Raw genomic sequence first — 16,509 nt, 5'->3', positions numbered from 1 at the left:
GATAAATGGACAGACGGCTAAATGATAGGTGGGTGGGTAGATAGATCGGTTAAATAGACCATAGATTGGGTAGACGGATGGATAGGTTAATGGGTAGAGGGATATACAGATGATGGATGGATGGAGGATATATGGTTTATGAACATAGATTGATGGAGGGTGGAGGGACAGTGGGATGGATGCTGGAGGATGGATGGATGAATAGAAGATGGATGGGCGAATAGATAATGGCTAGATGGATGGATAAAGGGGTGACTGGGGAATGGGTGGGGGATGGGTGATTAGATGATGGGTGGATGCATGAATGGCAGATGTATGGACAGATGGATGACTGATAGGTGAGAAATGGATGGATGGATGGATGGATGGGTGGGTGGGTGGATGGATGAATGGACAGATGGCTGGATGGGTGGATGGATGGGTGCATGGATGGATTGGTGGGTGGATGGATGGATTGGTGGGTGGATGGATGGGTGGATGGATGGATGGATGGATGGATGGATGGACAGGTGGATTGATGGATGAATGGATGGATGGACGGACAGACGGATGGATAGATGGGTGGGTGGATGGATGGATGGGTGGGTAGATGGCTAACTGGTGGATATGGGATGCATAGGTGGTTAGATGATGGGTGGACAGATGAATGAATAGCAGGATGGATGGACCATGGATAGAGAATGTCTGGATAGATGGATGATGGATAGGAAGAAGCATAGTTATAGACATGATATGGATTTGTGCACATGTATAGATATTTACTATAAGAAACTGGCTTACTAGAGTAGGGCTGGTGAAGCCAGTATCTTACTTAGAGCACGTTCTGTTGCTCTAACAAAACACCTTAGACCAGGTACTTTATAAAGGATAGAGGCTTTTCAAGCCTTCAATGGCTGGGGAATCAAGAACTTGTCACATGTTCCTATTTGGCTTCTGTGAGGGCCTAATAATGGCAGCCCAGCGGTGGGACCCTGAGGGAGGTGCCACAGGAGGAGATATAAATGGGAGAAAGTCACAGGACATCCCAGGGTCATGGCTCCCAGGGTCAGAGCACACTCCTTGCAGAGAAACATGGACTCATTGTAGAGATCCCAACTCCTATCATGGTAAACCTCTACATCACCTCAGCGATGACCAAGCCTTCGCCAGTGTGTGAGCCCTTGGCGGGGACATACCCCAGCCAGTCACAGCAGATCATCCACAGTGTACAAAGCGGGCATCCTGGATCCCCAACCAAGGTGAGACCACCAGAAGACCAGAAGCCGCCTCTGATTAGGCCAGGCCCACTCGGTCATTTATCTCTCAGATGAACTAACTGGAAGACCACTTTCTGCTGAGCTCTCCCTGGCCATGCTTCAATAAGTCACGGATCAACCAAGCCCCGAGCCTCAGCTGCTGAGCCATGAAACAGCCCCTCGCGGTGTCCTCACGGTGTCCCGCTTACCAACTCAGCTCCTTCAGCAAACTTACGACCCAAACAGAGCCAAATCAGGGTCACACTGCCACTAAGCACGATACAGTCAACTTGGGCCCCTGAAACCATGTAAGCCCATTCCTCAGAGGCCATGGCTAACTGCTAGCAGTTCTCGTAGGTCCCGTGACCTCAATACAGCTAGCAATTCGGAGCACACCTTTTTTTAATAATCTATTTTGATTTTATGTACATTGGTGTTTCGACTGTGTGAGGATGCCAGGTCCCTTGGAACAGGAGTTACAGACGCTTGTGTGCTGCCCTGTAGGTGCCCAGAACTGAATCCAGGTCCTCTGGAAGAACAGCCAGTGCTCTTAACGGCTGAGGCCCAAAGTACATCTCTGAGGGGAAAAAAACCTGGGTGTGGAGGTGCATTCCTTTGATAGCAGCACTTGGGAAGCAGAGCTCTGTGAGTTCAAGGCCAGCTTGGTCTATAGCGCTAGTTCTAGGACAACCAGTGCTACACATAGAGAAACCAAACCCACTCCCTGAGTCGGGGGAGCGGTGGGGAAAGAGTTATTTGTTTATTACTCTAGTGGGGTTGAGGGTTTATTACTCTGTGGAGATCAGAGGGCAGTGTGCGGGAGTTTTCTTCCACCAGATGGGTTCCGAAGACTGAATTGAGGCTGTGAAGTTTGGCAGCGCTCACCATTGCCCACTGAGCCGTCTCTCCAGCCCTCTCTGAATATATCTTATGTTACCGATAAGGGCGTGTAAGAGGGAATAAAAAAAAAATATTTAAGGGCTGGTCAGATGGCTCAGTGAGTAAAGGAGCTTGTCACCAGGGCTGACGACTTAAGTTTGACCTCCAGAATCCACACGGTAGAAAGAACCAGATTTCCAAACGTTGTCTCTGACCTCCACATGAAGCGAGGTGGATGGCTCAGCAGGGAAGGTGCTTGCTGTACAAGCGTGAGGACCCGAGTTCAATCCCCAAAATGTACATGAAAAACTAGGTGTGGGGGCTGGAGCAATGGCTCAGCAGTTAAGAGCACTGGCTGCTTTTGCAGGGGACCTGGGTTCCGATCCCAGCACTCATAACAGTCCTTAACTCTGACTCCAGGGGATCTGACACCTTTGCCTGGCCTCCGAGGGCGCCAACATGCATGATGCACACATGTACATGCATAAAAACACTTATACACATAAAATAAGAAAGTAAATTTTGAAAACAAAAATAAAAAGACCCAAGCAGGTTACCATCCCAGCACTGGGGAAGTGGGGGAACCCCTCGTTTGCTAACCAGCCAGTCTAGCTTGACTGGTTACCAGCTCCAAGCTCAATAGAGACATCAGCAATAAGGTAGACAGAGGTAGAGTCAAGCATCTGATGTCCCCCACTGGCCTCCACAATGTACCCCAACACACACACTCAGTGATACCCGTCACGTGATCATAGCATACATTCACCACCAGCTCATTTCCGTTCCCTCTGCTGCTGGTGGATACCTCCCTGCTCACAGCTCTAGTCCTGGCCGGTGTCCAAGCCTTTATTTCCCAAAGCTGGGGGCATTAGGGACCCTGCGTGCATTGGATTGTTGGGATCTCCCCTTAGCTGTCACACTTGGAACAGAAGTGCCACAAGAGGCCATGTGTCCCTCTCACAGTGGGTATATTCTTCTTCATTCCTACAGACAGCAGCAACTTGCCAGGCCCATGATGGTCGGAATTAATCCCCCATCCACAAAGGTCTCCCTTGGCTGTCAAATCAGGACCAGAGTGGCAACTCTTTATGCCCAAAATGACAGAATTGTGGTGTCTTGGGGTGAAAGCTAACACTTAGATTAGGGGATGGGAGCGTAGCCCAGTTGGTAGAGTGCCTGCTTAGCATGTGTGAGGCCCTAGGCTCCATCCTCAGAATCAAATGAATCAGGTACGATGGTGTGTGCCTGTAATCCCAGCACTGTAATCCCAGCACTCGGGAAGTAGAGACAGGACAGGAAGATCAGAAGGTCGAGGTCATCTTGGGCTACATGAGTTGGAGGCCAGGCTGAGTTACGTGAGATCTTGGGGGAAGAAGAAAGGAAAAAAAGTTGCTAGAGCGGTGGGAACAGAAATGAGCGTTTTGTTAGTAGTTGCTGAAGGGACAATCACAGCGTGTCTGTCCTGGTTCCTGGATCCCAGTATTCTAACTTCCCTGAGCGTGCTCACTAGTCTCTCCTGGTGTCTCCCCACTTAGCGGTAGACGAGCCTGTGCCGGACGACCGCTACCATGCCATCTACTTTGCCATGCTGCTGGCTGGCGTGGGCTTCCTCCTGCCCTACAACAGTTTTATCACCGATGTGGACTATCTTCACCACAAGTACCCAGGTGAGGCCCTCCGCCATCCACACAGCCCTCAAAGGCATCTCAGCACCTATCCCTGGGCCCGGGGCCTTCTGGGAATCTCGAGGGCGGGGACCCAGCTTGGAGATGTTGCGGGGAGAGAATGGCTGATGTGGTTTTCAGAGACACAACGGAATACTGCGCCACGGTGGGTGGATGAATACCTGTGGTCTGACCTTTGGGGAGTGTAGTAGTTACTTTTCTCGCTGCTATGGTTAAATGCCTGACAAAAAGCCATTGAAGGGAGGAAGGACTTATTCCGACTCACGGTTCAGCGGATGTGGTCCACCCTGACAGCGACGGCATGGCAGCAGGCAGGGAAGGGACTGTGAACAGAGCAGAAGTCCGACTGCTCACCAGTCACACTCCAGAAGCAGAGTGTGAACACAAAGTGGCTCCTCCTACAAAATCCCAAGGCCCGCCCCTGGTGACTCGGTTCCTCCAATGAGGTTCCACCTCCTAAAGGTTCCACAGCCTTCTCAAACAGCGCCACCTGCTGGGGATCGAGTGTTGCAGCAAATGATCCCATGGCCGGGATCACATATAAACCTTGACAGGAAGTTTATGGACCTATGTTAGCCAGGTTAGCCAGCTGAGTTAGTCAGGGACCACTGTGGCAGACCAAGTGAGAACCTCGGATACACTGGCAATTGCCGAGTGACCTCAGCCTATCCACTGATTTACTCTGAGAAATCGGCTCCTTGGGGAGAGTGAAAAGTCCTTGCAGGGGTGACTGAGGAGGCCAGAAGTCCCTCTCTGAGTCACTGTCCCTCTTATACCCAGGAACCTCCATCGTGTTTGACATGAGCCTCACCTATATCTTGGTGGCACTGGCGGCCGTGCTCCTCAACAACGTTGTGGTGGAGAGGTTGAACCTGCACACTAGGATCACCACAGGTATTGAAGGCCACCCCGCGTTGTCCCTTTCCAGAGACTATAAGCTCCCCGTTCGAGCTCCTAGCCCACGGTACCTGCCCACCCAGCTTCCCAGCCCTGCCTATGAAACAGGTGCTTTTTCTAGGACCACTGCAGGCTTTGCGGTTGGAAGTCAGGGCAAGGATGCTTGCCAGTACAATGGCGGGTGCCTCCACTGGCTCTTGTGAACCCCACGTTACGTCCCCAGGTTCCTACAGAAGCCCTCCCCTTTGAACACAGACTCAGCTCCCAATGGCTCCTCCTCCAGGAAGCTCACACCATTTCCTTGTAGACCGGTTTTTCCTCAACCGCCCAGATGCTGTGACCCTTCAATGCCGTTCCTCGCGTTGTGGTGACCCAGGCCATAATATTATTTTTGTTGCTACTTCATAACTGTAAATTTGCTACCACTATGGTCATAATGGTGGCTTTCGATGGTCTTAGGTGACCCCTGAGAAAGGGTCATTCAGTCCTTACAGAAGCCCCAACCCTCAGGCTGAGAACAGCTCTTGTAGACTCTCCTGGAGTCTTCTACCTGTCCAATACTGGAAGTGGCGTGAGGTGAGGAGCTCCCCCCTGAGCGCTCACCACGCTGTCACAGCTGCTCTGCTCCCCGCAGGTTACCTCCTGGCCTTGGGTCCCTTGCTCTTCATCAGCATATTCGATGTGTGGCTTCAGCTCTTCTCTCACGACCAGGCTTACGCCATCAACCTGGCCGCCGTGGGCACTGTGGCCTTTGGCTGCACAGGTAAGGAATGGAGCCAGGATGCACCAGGAGGGCTGAGCCCAAGTACTGTGTGGCTCTGTACAGGGAGCCACCCGAGTGCTGGGCATGTGAATATTGGATACACCAGAGTGTGCATACACAGCACACACATGCACACAGACTGTCACATAGGCTAAGGCCACTCTCGTGGGGCACAGGCTTGGATGCAGTTTCCCGATTCTCTCGAACCCCTGATCCTCCTGTCTCTACCCCCTTAGTGCTAGGATTACATGCATACATACACATACACATACACACACCATCCAGTTTGCACAGTGCTGGTGGTGGAATCCAGGGCTTCATGGATGCTAGCCAAACTCCGTACCAAGCTACATCCCCAACCCATTCCCCTCTTTATTGAGACAGAATCTCATGCAGTCCAGGCTGGCTTTGAACTCCTAATTCACTGCTGTTGGGAGAAAGGCCGAGAGCAAATTTGCCCTGTCTCATCCAGCAAGGGGCACATGTCACCTCCACTCCCATCAGCCAGGGCTTGTCAGTGACATTGAATCCCAGGGCCAGGAAGATAACTGTGCTCTGTGAACTTCTTGGGGCAACACCGTTTCCTTCCCGTGTTTGTGGGTAGCTGTGGTAAATCTCACATTGTCTCTGGTGTGCCCTCCTGACTCCCAGTGCCGACATAACACAGGAGGTCCACATCACCTCTGCGTCAACCAGTGGCACAAGGTATCTGACCACGTCCCCCCTCTCTCTCTTAAGTGCAGCAATCTAGCTTCTACGGCTACACAGGATTACTGCCCAAGAGGTACACGCAGGGGGTGATGACTGGAGAGAGTGAGTATTGAGACCCCCCCAAGGGGCGCCGGTCTGGGGACACCACTGGGCATGCCCTGGTTGGGGAGGTGGGCCAGAAAAACTGGAAGTGGTGACTATAGATGGTGAGGGATGGACCCCTGGGTGGGAGGGATAGGTGTGCTCACCTGTGTGTGCCGGAGTTCTAGAGTGCGAGCGGCATGTACGACTGGCGAGCCACAGTTGCAGTGAGCAGGCAGATGGGTGTATTTTGCGTGTCTGTCGCGTGACTTTCCCCCGAGGGATGTGAATAGATAAGGCACACAATCTGCACACCAAACAACAACACAGTCCCACCAATCTAGCTTTGGAGAGTCTATCTGGCTGAGTCACAGGAGTATGGGTGACTCAAAGACAGCCTCACTGAGAAGCCCACCCCAGCCCGGGTATCAACTCAGGAAAGTTGGGTCCCCGCCCGGTACTGTGCTGGGAAGAGAGAGAGACTCCCCTCTCCCTGTCAATTGTTACTGCTTGGGGAACCTTGGCAGGGCCTTGAGCATCTTGTGTGGTTCAGCTGGACTTTTAATCTTTATATCTTTATTCCCTGAGTCTTTTGGAACACCCTCCTCCCTCTAAGATGGACTGTTTCAATTTTGGAAATTTGCAACTGTGTGTGTGTGTGTGTGTGTGTGTGTGTGTGTGTGTGTGTGTGTGCATGTGTATGTCTGGGCAGGTATGCTGAAGGTCTCCCCCACCCCGTCTCCCTCCCTCTCTCCTTTCCTCTCTCTCTCTCTCTCTCTCTCTCTCTCTCTCTCTCTCTCTCTCTCTCTCTCTCTCTGTGGGTGTGTGTATCCGTGAGCCTGGGGCAAGTGTCCTGAGGGTTGCCCAAGCCCATGATATCAACTGATGTCATTCAGGACCAATCCCTCCTCAGAACCCCCCATTCACCAACCACCCTGCTCAGTGCGCTGTTACTTAACTGCTTGTCTGCAAAGCCACCTCCCAGATGCCCCTTTCTGATACCCAGCACCCTTCCTGAAGCCTGAAATTTATCCAGTGCCCAGACCCCCAACGCCCCCTGGACATGCCCTCCAGGCCGAGTCTGAGTGTGCCTGGTCTTGCCCTCTCTAGTCTGTAACTAGTCACAATTAGACAAGAAGTCGGGCCTAGCCAGTGTCATGTGGCAGCCACCTGTGGGCTCCTTCTGCCATGTGTTGCCCGGAACATCAAACTGTGCCACCTAGGGCTAACTTCTAGGAGGTGGCCAGTACAGGTGGATTTGCAAGCCTGCAGATTGGTTGTTGTTGTTCTGTGACAGGGTCTCCTGTAGCCCAGGCTGGCTTCTGTAGGTTGATGCCATTATGCAGGTAAAGGCAGGTACAGGATAGAACGAGGCATGTCATTGGACAAGAAGGAAGGATGGGCGGGAGAAAAGTTTTAGAGAGGAAAAGAGACCGGAGTGAGAGGGGGAGAGCAGCCGAGAGAACATGGAGGTGGATGTTAAGATTTCTCTCCGCACATTTACAGGCTGTTATGACTATTCTTAAGGGATGGATGTGTACTGGATTTTGTGTGTCTAGGGGAGCAAATTATATCTTATCTAGGTGGGCGGTTTATATCCTTATCGATTGGTTGTAATTCTGTGGATACATTGAGCATTTGACATACAAGTCTGACTGTTGGGTTCCGCTTTGTTGGCATGACTTAGCTGGGTTCTCGGGGTTGTGAGCAGAGTCCGTGACAGGAAGCCATGCTAGGCTATAGACTGCTCGGGGCTATTGTGGCGTGGCCCGTGGAATGCCATGTGTGTATCAGGTGTGGCAACAACTCACCAAGGGGACAGTGTGTGAAAGCGGCTGACAGAGAAACCGCAAGAGCGCCACGGATCCATGCGGAGTGGGAACTCGCGGGAACCGGCCGTGCGCTTTTTTAATTATACCAAAACTGGCTCCCAACTATATATAGCTGAGGATAACCTTGAACTTCTGATCCCCCTGCTCCAAACTCCTGAGTGTTGGGATTCTAGGCATGTGCCACCATACTATATTTCCACTGTGTTGGGACCAGGATGCCATGTGTGAGTAACAAGAACTCTACCAACCGAGCCACATTCAGACCCGGAACCGGTAGCTTTTGTGGTGGAATCCGTGAGGCTGGCCCACGAGGATGGTGGTGGTGGATCGCTCTGCGGTTGTGACGCAGTAGCTGAGAGCCTCCAGGACAGACTTGTCCATCTTCAGTAGCGCACATTGCCCTGTGGCTGTGGGTTGGCAAACCATGTGCTCTCTGCAGCAGGACCTGCCCTCCTTGACCCTTGACTCCTCCAGCTGGCCCTTGCTCGGGGGTGGGGGGGACCTCTCAGTATTTCACATGCGCTCCAGACCCTTAACTGCTTGGAGTGCTCACTCTCAGTCTGTGCGCCTGACTCCCCTGTACTGAAGACCCCTTGGCTTAACTGTCCCCTTCCAGAATAAGATGCTCTGAGTTTCCCCCCTCTGGCCACGTCCTCTGCCCTGGTGTGCACCCTGGACTGCTGTTGTGTGCTTCTGTGGCTTGGCTGTGGCCTCTCTCCTAGCCTAGGAAGGCAGGGGCCTTGCGTCCTCCTTGTAGGGGGCACCCAGCAAGAGCTGAGTGATGCTGCCCACAGTGTGTGAGCAGGTGACAGGGTGAGACAGGGGTTGTGGGAGCTCCCGGGGGAAGGGGAGCTGATGCAGGCTGGATGGATAGACAGGCAGTCTAGGGGTAGGGCTGGTGAGATCAGATTCAGCAGGGCTGGGGGCTGCCAGTGGTGGGGAAGGCTTAGCAAGAAGCCGGGACCTTGGACAGGATAGAACTGGTAACTGGTGGGGCTCCGCGAAGTAGGGTGGGGCTAGGAGGAGCTGTGGCTTGCACAGGATGCGGGGCGTGGGGTCTTGTAGAACGATGGGCCATTATGGACCTGGTGCTGGAACTGTAGAAGGATGCAGCCGCTAGGACCCAGTGAGGACGGGCTGGTGGACAGAATGGTGTGGGGTGGAGCAAGGGCAGTAGAGGCAGTGATGGGGTGGCATGGGTGACAGAGGCACTGGGAACATTGATTTGTCGCTGTCTCCCCTCCAGGCACAGCAGGCGTGATGATCTCTCTGAGCCGAATCCTCACTAAGCTGCTGCTCCCGGATGAGCGGGCCAGCACCATCATCTTCTTCCTGGTCTCTGCTGGCTTGGAGCTCCTGTGCTTCCTGCTGCACTTGCTGGTGCGGCGCAGCCGTTTTGTGCTCTACTACACCACTCGGCCTCGTGACAGCCGCCCTGTCCGGGCAGGCTACCGAGTGCACCATGATGTCGCGTCAGGAGACATCCACTTTGTAAGTGCAGTGGCCTGGCCTGGCCTCCTTCCCCCACACAGGTGCCTGAAGAGTTCCTCATTGGCCCTGTTATCGATCCCCTGATGGCGAGCTGCAGGTTTGTTTCTGTACCGAGAAATTCCATTCTGTGGAGCACCTTTCATGACACCCTGTTGGGACAGTAGGAGGCGGGGGCTTTCCAGCTACGGCCAGGGAGAAGAGTCCAGGATCTGTGGCAGATCTATAGACGGGGGATTAATGGAAGTCGGGGGAATCCTGTAAGAAGCTCCTTTCCATCACGGCTCAGGTGTTCCCTCTCCATGAGGACCCCAACACAGACCACTGCTTCAAGGGTGGCCTCGTAATACCAACTCCTTGAGTGGCTTCAGCGTGAGTAAGCCAATCTGCAGTTCTGGAAAGCTAGAGTGCCCTCTAGTGGTCACATCCTGTATTACCCTTCCACCCCACACCACCAGGCCCAGAGGAGGCTGCTCTCCTTGACTTAAGGCTGGGTGGAGAGATGTAGGGCAGGTAAATATTGTCCCTTGATAAGGAAGTGCACACAGTAGGCGCTAACTTAATGTCTATCTGACTGTGGCTCCACCATTCGCCCTGGGTACCTGGGCCATGACTCCCATCATTCCTCTCCACCCAGGAGCACCAAACTCCAGCCCTGTCCAGCAGCAGGTCCCCAAAGGACAGCCCAGCCCATGAGGCGACCCACAGCAACAGCGGCGTCTACATGCGTTTTGATGTGCCCCGGCCACGAGTCAAACGGAGCTGGCCCACCTTCAGAGGTGAATGTGATACCCTGTGGCGCCCTGTGGCATCTGTGGCTGTCACCCAGGCTGAGGCAGCAGGGGCCCGTGAGCACCAGCTTCTAACACACCTCGATTCCCCCCAGCCCTGCTGTTGCACCGATACGTCGTGGCGCGGGTCATCTGGGCCGACATGCTATCCATTGCGGTAACTTACTTCATTACGCTCTGCCTGTTTCCTGGCCTGGAGTCCGAGATCCGCCACTGCGTGCTGGGCGAGTGGCTGCCCATCCTGGTCATGGCCGTGTTCAACCTGTCAGACTTTGTGGGCAAGGTGAGCCACAGGGTGGCTTTGGGGAACCCGGGGAAGGTTCTGGTCTTTCTGGAGCAATGCCAGGCCGAGAGTTCCAGGAGGGGGAGAATGGTAACCATGAGTGTCACCATCTCTAACACTGTCCTGTGGAGTACAGGCCCTGCCTGGTCTCTTTGGCACCAACTGCATTTCAGGCTAGAATCAGCCCCAGTTCCCCTGCCTCACAGTCACTGGTGGATCTGTCTGAGGATGTCAGGGATGGAGTGGCACCCTAGCAACCCTGCAATTCAGATGACCTATGTCTCTGTGGTCAGTTTGCCATTACTACGCTTTACCAAGTATGCAGGATGGGACCCAGGACCTTGGCCTTATGAGCAAGCATTCTACCACTGAGTCACACCATGAGGCCCTCACCGGGAGTGTTCTAGAATCCCCCAGTGAGGGGCTGGGGGTGTGGCTCAGTGGTAGAGCCCCTGCCTAGAATCCCCCAGTGAGGGGCTGGGGGGGTGGCTCAGTGGTAGAGCCCCTGCCTAGAATCCCCCAGTGAGGGGCTGGGGGCGTGGCTCAGTGGTAGAACCCCTGCCTAGAATCCCCCAGTGAGGGGCTGGGGTGTGGCTCAGTGGTAGAGCCCCTACCTAGAATCCCCCAGTGAGGGGCTGGGGGCGTGGCTCAGTGGTACAGCCCCTGCCTAGAATCCCCCAGTGAGGGGCTGGGGGGTGGCTCAGTGGTACAGCCCCTGCCTAGAATCCCCCAGTGAGGGGCTGGGGGTGTGGCTCAGTGGTACAGCCCCTGCCTAGAATCCCTTAGGGACATGTTGGGGCTGAGGGGCTGGAGGCATGGCTGACCACTAGAGTGCTTGTCTAGCATATTCCAGGTTTTGCCTTCTCTCACCAGTCCAAAAAGGGGGCTGGGGAAGTATATGAGATTTAGAGGCCCTTGTGAGGTAAGCTGGACCGCTAGTCAAGGCTGTATGGGGACAGGGTGTAGCTGGAGGACCTGGCGGAGGGACAGGCTCATGGCTTGGTGGGTAATCGCAGACTCCTTGCTCTCTGCAGATCCTGGCAGCCCTACCCGTGGACTGGAGGGGTACCCATCTGCTTGCCTGCTCTTGCCTGCGTGTGGTCTTCATCCCCCTCTTCATCCTGTGTGTGTACCCCACTGGTATGCCTGCCCTCCGTCACCCTGCCTGGCCCTGTGTCTTCTCACTGCTAATGGGCATCAGCAATGGCTACTTTGGCAGCGTGCCCATGATCCTGGCAGCGGGAAAAGTGAGCCCCAAGCAGAGGGAGCTGGCAGGTAAGACTCCCTGGCTTGAGGGACACTCGGGGGTTCCTCCTGACAGCCTACTGCCCCTCTAGTGAAGAAAACTGAGGCCTGAGAAGCCAGCCAAGGGCAGCCAGCAAGTGAGAAAATATATTGGTCTCAAGGGTTAAGTGACAAGGGCATTGTAGGTGTAAAGGACGTCGTTAAGTAATTTCTTCATTCACTCATTCATTCATTCATTCACTCATTCACTTATTCTACTGCTAGTTGGAGAGCCTGTATACCTAGCGCTCTCGTAAGCAGTGGTAACATGACGCTGCCCACATTTGCCCGGTTACAGTTCCGAGAGACGGCCAATAAACAGAGAGATAGCAGACAGTTGTGACGTGTTCCACAGTGGTGAGTCCTAGGGGCTGTTAGTCTGAGAGGTTAGGGCAGATCCAAGGACTGGGGGGCCATGGTGTGAACAGAACGATCTTGCAAGACTTTACTGAGAAGATGGCTTTTGAGCAAAATCCTGGAGGAAGAATTGAGGGAGACAGGTACAGGAAGCTGCAAAGAACTGCATCCAAGCAGAGGGAGCCATGTGTGCAAAAGTCCTGGGGCGTGGCTCAGTGGGAGAGCCCCTGCCTAGAGTCCCCCAGTGAGGGGCTGGGGGCGTGGCTCAGTGGGAGAGCCCCTGCCTAGAATCCCCCAGTGAGGGGCTGGGGGCGTGGCTCAGTGGGAGAGCCACTGCCTAGAGTCCCCCAGTGAGGGGCTGGGGGTGTGGCTCAGTGGTAGAGCCCCTGCCTAGAATCCCCCAGTGAGGGGCTGGGGTGTGGCTCAGTGGTAGAGCCCCTGCCTAGAATCCCCCAGTGAGGGGCTGGGGGCGTGGCTCAGTGGTAGAGCCCCTGCCTAGAATCCCCCAGTGAGGGGCTGGGAGTGTGGCTAAGTGGTAGAGCCCCTGCCTAGAATCCCCCAGTGAGGGGCTGGGGTGTGGCTCAGTGGTAGAGCCCCTGCCTAGAATCCCCCAGTGAGGGGCTGGGGGCGTGGCTCAGTGGTAGAGCCCCTGCCTAGAATCCCCCAGTGAGGGGCTGGGGGCGTGGCTCAGTGGTAGAGCCCCTGCCTAGAATCCCCCAGTGAGGGGCTGGGGGCGTGGCTCAGTGATAGAGCCCCTGCCTAGAATCCCCCAGTGAGGGAGAATCCCCCAGTGGGGGTGTGGCTCAGTGGTAGAGCCCCTGCCTAGAATCCCCCAGTGAGGGCTGGGGGTGTGGCTCAGTGGTAGAGCCCCTGCCTAGAATCCCCCAGTGAGGGGCTGGGGGTGTGGCTCAGTGGTAGAGCCCCTACCTAGTGGTGGAACACAGGGTCTCACAGGCTCTCGAGTCCTGACAGTTGTTACCACAGTGCACATGTGAGAAGCCGTAGCCACAGAGATTGTCTAGCACAGTGCAGCCTCAACCCCCACGGCTGTTCTTTGTCCTACTCAGGTCATTCTTGTCCACAGGGAACACCATGACTGTGTCCTATATGTCGGGGCTGACCCTGGGCTCTGCTGTGGCCTATTGCACCTACAGCCTCACCCGTGACGCCCACAGCAGCTGCTTTCAAACGGCCACCGCCAACGATTCCATCCTTGTCGGCCCCTGAGCCAGGCCCACCCGATCCTGCCACCTGCCCAGGAAGGGCTGCTCGGGCCAGATACCCCAAGGCCTGAGGACCCTCCCACCCCTGCCTCAGTGCCTGCGGGGTCCTGGCCGCCTCCTAAGCCACTAACGCCACCTTGCTACCTTGTTCCAGTCGCACACTGCAGTTGGAGCATCACCACCCAGGGCACCACCTCCTCGTGTCTGGGTTGGGTCGGACACCTGCCCTTCACCCTCTATGTCCAGAGGCTCCACGTTTGTCACCATGGTGGGGTTATTCAGCCACTCGGAATGGCTGACCACAGTCTGAGTTGACTTCCTTCACTGTGACCCCACTGTGCGGTCCCATGGTCTTCAATGTAGTTTTCATTTACTGGACGGGGGGACACCTCCTCGTGAGTATGAGAGATCTTGGAGGCAAGTCCCCAACCCCGTTCTGTCCCCTTCTTGTTCTTACACACTTCTTCACAACCCTCCCCGTGCTCCCACATACATAAAGCATTAAGACTCATTCCTAGGTCTACACAGGCCTCCTGTAGTCATAGCAACAGAGCTGACCTGGGTGCACCCACCTTAGGTGGAGGACCCCCAAGCCCTCAGAGCACAGGCTAAGGGCCACACCCAACAGATGTCCCATTTCCTCCCCGGCTCCATTCAATTTATCCATAATGCAGGGACAGCTGAGATCCACTGTGACCGAGGTCGCCCCACTCCCATCCACTGAGAGTCAAGCAGTACTCATCACACTTGAACCCCTGGCAAGTAGCGGGCAAGGTGAGGAGTGGAGTCCTGGGAGCCAGGACTGGCTGTAGGACCTCCTGCCAGAGAGAGCTTTGGCTGAACCACGACACTTGCCTCTCCACACATCTGGCCCCAGCTGTGACCACCCTGTACCAATCCCTGCTGTGTCCTGTCTACCTGTGTGTTCTCTGACTACCGCACTGGCCATTAAAGATGGCAGAGACTGCCCACTGCTGTCCCTAAGGAGGTGTTTGTGGGGGGAGGGGTGGGAGATGAGCCATAAGGTCTGGTGCCATTAAAATGGGGTCCTGGTGAGAGGTCTTCCCCGACAATGCCGAGACATTTGTGGTTCCACCTATGAAACAGCCTGCCCGCCCTGAGCTTGTGTGTTTAGAACCGATACTTGGTTGGGAGCCTGCCCTTGCGTCCAGGGCTGAGCACTTGGGACCACTGACCCCATGAGAATGGGGGAAGTGTATCCATCTGACATCCTATGGGAAGAGGAGCTCAAAACGGAGTGTGTTGTGTGTTGGTCCCGGCTCTACCCCTCTGGGGCTGGGACGCAGGCTGCTCAAAGCCAGGAATGGATTCTTCCGGTTACAGTCCCCAGTTCTGGTGACAATTTTAGAGACATATTCTCCACCCCTGCACACGTACGTGTGTGTGTGTGTGTGTGTGTGTGTTGTTATATATGGGGTGGGTGTTGATGTGCACGGTGTGCATGTGTGCACAGAAGCCAAAAGACATCCGATGCCATCCATTTTACATCACCTTCTCACCAAATCTGCTCCTCAACATTTAGGCTAGACTGGCTGGCCAGCGAGCCCCTGGGGTCCACCTGGTACCAGCCCCTGACGGCCACACCGTTTTCTTGAAGAGAGTTCTGTGGACTCGAACTCAGTCCTCCTGCTCATATACCCAATGCTGTTACTCGCTAAGCTGCCTCCCCAGGTCCAGACACCTCCTTTCCCTGTTCTGCATCCCCGAAGAATGGAATTGGAAAATGGGGACTTGGAGGAGGGCACCTAAATCCTGTAGCCTCAGGGACCCACTTGCTATACAACCCTTGAGTCCCAGTTGGGCAGCCAGATGACTCAAGACCACGGTTGTAGTGATGCCACAGCTGGAAGCCAGGTGGCCAGGGTGACTCTTCCCATCCTCCCCGTTTCCCTGCAACCTCTACCTCTGCCTTCCCACGGTACCACTTGCTGCCACCCACACCCTGTCCTCTTCCCTGGCTGTAACACAGAAAAGCCTAGAATGAGTGCTACAGCTATTGGTGCACATTTACACTTGTGGCTGGCCAGTCCTCCAATCCAGCTTCCACAGGCCCCAGAACTGTCTCCCACCCAGACACAGGTGTGACCTTCCAGACACAGGTGTGACCTTCCAGACACAGGTGTGTGACCTTCCAGACACAGGTGTGTGACCTTCCAGACACAGGTATGTGACCTTCCAGACACAGGTGTGACCTTCCAGACACAGGTGTGTGACCTTCCAGACACAGGTGTGACCTTCCAGACACAGGTGTGTGACCTTCCAGACACAGGTGTGACCTTCCAGATGTGGGCTTGACCTGTCTGCTTGCCTGTGTGGAGGCCAGGGGGCATCCTGAGGTGTCATCCCACTCCGTGACAGGTTTCCACTGACCTGGGGCCTGCTCTTTGGCTGGATTGGCTACTCAGCACTGGGTTCCTGGGGCAGCGCCACGTCTGTTTGCCTGTGCGTTTCCTGGGTATGGGACTCAGGTGGGCATTATCCTGAAAACTTCTCCACCCTGTAGCTCAGAAGAGGTTTTAGATGTCTTTTTGTCTTGCCCACGTGTATGTCTGCATCACGAGAAGCCTGGTCAGAAGAGGTTGTCAGATCCTTGGAGCTGGAGTTACATATGGTTGTGAGCTGCCATGTGGGTTCTGGGTACTGAACCCCGGATCTGCTGCAAGGCCCACAAACACTGCTAACTACTGGGCCATCATTTCTCCAGGCCCTGGCTCCTGAATTTTAAACAAGACGGCACTCTGACTTCGAGAACTTTCTGAAGCGCTGGCCCAAGCTCCTCTCTCTGCCTAGCACAGCACTCCAGGCTGTACCCTCAACTTTGAACCCGACACATGGGGTTCCTGTCACTGAAAACCAATGCTGTGTGGCCCCAGCCTCTCTCCATCTCTGGGTGTCCCAGAACAAGGGCCCTGCCTGGATCCTCCACACCGATTCTGCCATCCCAGGACCCCCAAAATAAGCCACTCCAAAGACACAGTA

The 16,509-nt window shown here is 54.8% G+C and overlaps 1 protein-coding gene across 2 annotated transcripts in view; it reads left to right on the top strand.

The window, feature by feature from the left end:
• Window positions 1-14,478, top strand: part of Slc29a4 (solute carrier family 29 member 4) — a 30,879-nt gene extending 16,401 nt beyond the window's left edge. The window contains exons 3-11 of one of the 2 annotated variants that reach the window (XM_032886869.1): window positions 3,650-3,781; window positions 4,580-4,693; window positions 5,331-5,459; window positions 6,198-6,272; window positions 9,330-9,574; window positions 10,209-10,350; window positions 10,458-10,645; window positions 11,680-11,920; window positions 13,371-14,478. In XM_032886869.1, coding sequence (XP_032742760.1) covers window positions 3,650-3,781; window positions 4,580-4,693; window positions 5,331-5,459; window positions 6,198-6,272; window positions 9,330-9,574; window positions 10,209-10,350; window positions 10,458-10,645; window positions 11,680-11,920; window positions 13,371-13,513 — 1,409 coding nt within the window. In that variant the 3' untranslated portion in view covers window positions 13,514-14,478. The remainder of the gene's footprint in view (window positions 1-3,649; window positions 3,782-4,579; window positions 4,694-5,330; window positions 5,460-6,197; window positions 6,273-9,329; window positions 9,575-10,208; window positions 10,351-10,457; window positions 10,646-11,679; window positions 11,921-13,370) is intronic. The other variant, XM_032886870.1, reaches the window with a different exon arrangement.
• The last annotated feature ends 2,031 nt before the right edge of the window (window positions 14,479-16,509 follow it).

The sequence above is a fragment of the Rattus rattus genome, chromosome 16, assembly GCF_011064425.1.
Source record: "Rattus rattus isolate New Zealand chromosome 16, Rrattus_CSIRO_v1, whole genome shotgun sequence".
Lineage (NCBI taxonomy): Eukaryota > Metazoa > Chordata > Mammalia > Rodentia > Muridae > Rattus > Rattus rattus.
Note: the sequence above shows the minus strand (reverse complement) of the source record. Positions and strands in the feature narration are given on the sequence as shown.